General features: G+C 37.0%; 1 protein-coding gene across 1 annotated transcript; it reads left to right on the top strand.

Moving 5' to 3' along the window:
* The first annotated feature begins 3031 nt into the window (after nt 1-3031).
* Nucleotides 3032-3587, top strand: LOC132178180 (kirola-like). Its single transcript, XM_059590631.1, has 2 exons — nt 3032-3224; nt 3318-3587. Exons 1-2 carry the CDS (start codon nt 3032-3034, stop codon nt 3575-3577), a joined length of 453 nt encoding a protein of 150 aa, XP_059446614.1. The 3' UTR covers nt 3578-3587.
* Nucleotides 3588-4328: the final 741 nt, after the last annotated feature.

The raw sequence follows: 4328 nt of genomic DNA, 5'->3' as shown, positions 1-4328 counted from the left end.
ACACGTCAGTAAACCTATGTCAATAAAAAATCATTTTTTTGTAGTGCTTATACTTTATGATAGAGTATAAGAAGGGGAAAGAGAACGGGTGGTTTTGAAGAGACAAGCAAAGAGGGGGAATTATCCATTTCCCTCATCTCCTTTCCAACTCCAGCTTGGGTTGCTGAATTAAAAGAATCTTATTCACAAGACCATGAGACAAAGGCCTTACTCATTGCCTTACAACATGGCAACTCTGCGCCTAAAGGCTACTCCTTACAACAAGGGCTGATTTTGAAGAAGGGGAGGTTGTGGATTGTTAAAGGTTCTCCATTCCAATTACAACTCCTCGACTACATTCACTCTAATCCCACGGCTGGCCATTCCAGTTACCATAAAACTGTTCAAAGAGCCAAGATGGATTTTTATTGGAAAGGTATGCGGAAGGACATCAAGAAGGTAGTCAAAGAATGTGAGGTATGCCAAGTCAACAAACATGAGACAATTCATCATGCTGGGCTACTTTAGCCACTCCCCATTCCATCTAGAGCTTGGTCAAATATCTCGATGGATTTCATAGAGGGGTTGCCACCCTCTCATGGGTGTAATGTAATCCTAGTAGTTATGGATAGGTTTACAACATATGGTCATTTTCTATCTCTCTCCCACCTTTGTACGGCTTCTAAGGTGGCCCATATATTTTCGACTCACATCTTCAAGCTACACGGCATGCCTAAGACAATAGTTTTTGACCGAAACCCTACATTTACTAGTACTTTTTGGAGAGAGCTCTTCCATCTTGAGGGTATATCCCTTGTTTTCAATTCTGCTTATCACCCGTAGTTTGATGGGCAAACCGAAGCACTAAATAAGTGCTTAGAGACTTATCTTAGGTGCTATGCATGAGCCAAACCTAAGGAATGGAACACATGGCTTTCTATGCAAAATGGTGCTACAATACCAATCACCATTCCTTTACAGGATTGACCCCATTTGAGGTTGTCTATGGGTATCCTCCACCCTCCCTATTATCTTATGTTCTTGGCACCTCAACAAACATGGCAGTGGAAGTCAAAGATCACAACACTGTCATTACTATTCTAAAGGAACATCTACAGCAAGCCCAAAACCGTATGAAGACCTAAGCGGATAAGAATAGGACAGAGAGAGAATTCCAGGAACAGGATTGGGTTTACCTTAGGTTGCAGCTATATCGACAGAAATCGATTGCTATGCAAACAAATCTGAAGTTGTCTCCTTGATTTTTTGGCCCATTTCAAATTTTAAGAGGATTGGTTATGTCGCATATAAACTGGATTTACCCCCTGATGCACGTATCCATCTCGTCTTCCATGTTTTGTGCCTTAAGAAAAAATTGGGCAAACACTCCACACCACTACCAACACTGCCTCCTGTTGATACACATGGAGAACTAAAGCTAGAGCCTGAACTACTCCTGGATCGGCGCTTGATAAAAAAGAAGGGTAGGGCAGTTACTGAAGTTTTGATTCACTGGAAGGGTGCTCCGTCAGACGATGGCACTTGGGAGAATACCCGCACCTTGTGGGCAAGGTGCTTTGAAGGAGGGAGACTTGTTACAGGTGCCGTTGGTGGGGCTAGGCTACGGTGATGGGTCACTCAATTTATGGTGAAATATCCTTCCAGAGGGATATGAAGTTTTGAAGAAAAAGGGGTGGAAGGGATTGGTTGGACATCCGCATGATAGGGGGAAGCAATGTAAAGTTTTCTCCTCTAATTTATTTTTTGCACTTCACTCCACAAATTCTTTCTTTCCTTTTTCATTACATGATATTTTTATTTGTTTTTGTTTATAACAGCAATTAATGTTTTGATTTTTGTTTCGAAAAAAAAAAAAAAAAAAAATTTGCTGTTAGTTTTGATGACAGGTGTTTTGATATTTGAGTTTGGAGGATGCCATGCCCCTTTTTTACACCTTGATGTTTCCTTACTTCCGGTAATGTATTGTTATACTACACATTGAAGGCAATGTGTAATTCAAGTTTGGGGGTATGAAAATATACTTTGTCTGTTTATTTTTCTTCTTATTTGTTTATTTTAATTTTTCATTTTGTGTTAAAAAATTTGAAAAAAAAAAAAAAAAAAAATGTGCTATGTTATTGTCAAGTTTGAGTTAAGCTGTAACTGTGATTTGCATTTCATTAACTTGCTTAAAGGGTTGAATACATCATTATATCATTAGAAGTTTGAGTCCTTTGACTAATTTTTGGATAAAAGAGATTTCACTTGTTTTGAAATAAATTTTTATGAGCACATTAGCATGTTTTCTGTGGGGTATGATGTTTGAACTTAAGCTTGTTCTCTTTGAGATTTGTTAGATGACCTATTGATGAATAACCATTGACTTGCAAGATATATATATATATATCACTTTTATTTTTCTTTTTCTTTCGCTTCAATGTCGTTTTATATCATTTTTCCTTACGAAGTGGACCATTTATTTGTTCCGATAAGCGCAATAGAGAATGCGGTAGTAGTGGTGTGGACCATTTGAAGGATTGGATTCTCTAATCATGAATTGGAAGACTGTATCCCCTATCTAGATATGGGAATTCTATTTTGGCCTTCGAACTGAAATTCTGATATACTATGGTTATGTTTAGTATGCAGTATGACTATTTCATTAGAAAAAAAAAGAATAAATTTTATTAAGAATGGAAAAAGGTGAAATGAAATTTTCATTTTTATAGCACATAATCACACTCTCATGGGTATGAAAATGGCTATTCCAAGTGTTAGAATATATGTATACTTCAACACCGAGCCTATTTTATTTCACCTTATTTCATTCTTAATAAGAGGTTGTTCACTTTTCTTAATAAAATGGTCATTTCACGTACCCTACTGATTATATAGATGGTATCTAATTAAGGAAAAATCTAAAATTATCACGTCAATCCTCCTAATCATGTTTTGCAAAAGATTTTTCTTCTCTCTATAAATGGCTAAGGGCATGTTATTCTTTTTTCAAACGTCTCTCCTATTCTCTTGCTAGCTACTTGGTTTCTCAGCAATGGCTCAAGTTCCTAAGTTGGTGGACCAGAGAGATCGCAAATGCTCTGGTGAGAAGTTCTTCGAAATCTTCCGGAAAAAAGCAAACCTCTTGCCCACGATCTGCCCAAACTTGGTGAAAGATATACAACTAGTCGAGGGTAACTGGGAGTCGAAGGCCTCAATAAAGAAATGGACTATGGTTGTAGCTGCAGGTAAGGAACACTAATTGACACCTTCCCAACCTTGACTTGTACATATTATCACCCTAATTCTAAAATGAAGTCTATTGTTGAAAACTATGACAGGAAAGTCTGAGGTGAATGTGAAGGCCGAATCGGGAGAAGACACGAATAAGTCATACACTTACGTAATAGGTGGAGAGGTTACAAAAAAGTACAAGAGTCTTGTTGTCACTTTCCTGGTTACAACAAAGCATCAAGGCTGCTCGGTGACTCTGACTATCGCATATGAGCCAAATGTGGAAGGCCAGAAACCTACCGAGTACTTGAACTTCTATATCAGTGTGATGAATGATGTCGAGGAATACCTTCTGCGCAATCCTTAATACAAAGGGACATGTCCTTGTGTACTAGTAGGTTTGTTTCCTACTAGTAGTAGTGAAATAAAAACTGAGGAGCTTTATATGTTTCCTCTAATGGATAATAAGTAGCATGAGGACCGTGTATTAAATAAAAGTTCTCAACTCAAAAATAAACAAAGCGTGTGTCTTTTGTGTCATTTTGTATTTCCAATTACACGATCGACCGGGATCTGTACAAACGAGAATTCCATATTATTTCTATTCCCCCCTTCTCTTTGGTAACAGAGTATGTGAGATGGGTGGTATTCTTGCCTGAGAACCAACTCTTTGCCGGAGCGAGGCCCCAATGCAGGGGTACTGTTAGAATATATGATCAAATTTGATTGTATGTAAGTCTGATCATAATTGATTTAATTATTTGATTGTAATTACTGTTAAAGGATAACTCTCAATACATTACCGCTACTCTGTAGTATCCAATAAAATGAGATAGTTTTTAAAATCACAATTCGATCAAAATTCAATAATATTCAATCACAATGCCAATAATGATTTTAGAAGCCACATTATTCTTTGAATTACATAAGAATAACTTTTAACATTACTTGGTAACGTACAACCTATTTCGACTAACGACTACCTGGATGAAAAAAAGGTTATATGATCATATCACAACATTTAGCATCCACATTTTTTTTAATGCTCAAGAGTGTCATTTTATATCTATTCTCTTCATTAAAAAAAGTGAACCAATTGAAAGAAATAATAAAGCGGA

The sequence above is a fragment of the Corylus avellana genome, chromosome ca4 (assembly GCF_901000735.1).
Source record: "Corylus avellana chromosome ca4, CavTom2PMs-1.0".
Taxonomy (NCBI): Eukaryota; Viridiplantae; Streptophyta; class Magnoliopsida; order Fagales; family Betulaceae; genus Corylus; species Corylus avellana.
Note: the sequence above shows the minus strand (reverse complement) of the source record. Positions and strands in the feature narration are given on the sequence as shown.

Bases quoted from the DNA above. Each gene is read 5' to 3' on its own strand.
- LOC132178180 (XM_059590631.1), top strand. From the start codon at position 3,032: ATGGCTCAAGTTCCTAAGTTGGTGGACCAGAGAGATCGCAAATGCTCT. The intron at 3,225-3,317 runs GTAAGGAACACT...AAACTATGACAG, and splicing joins GACTATGGTTGTAGCTGCAG to GAAAGTCTGAGGTGAATGTG.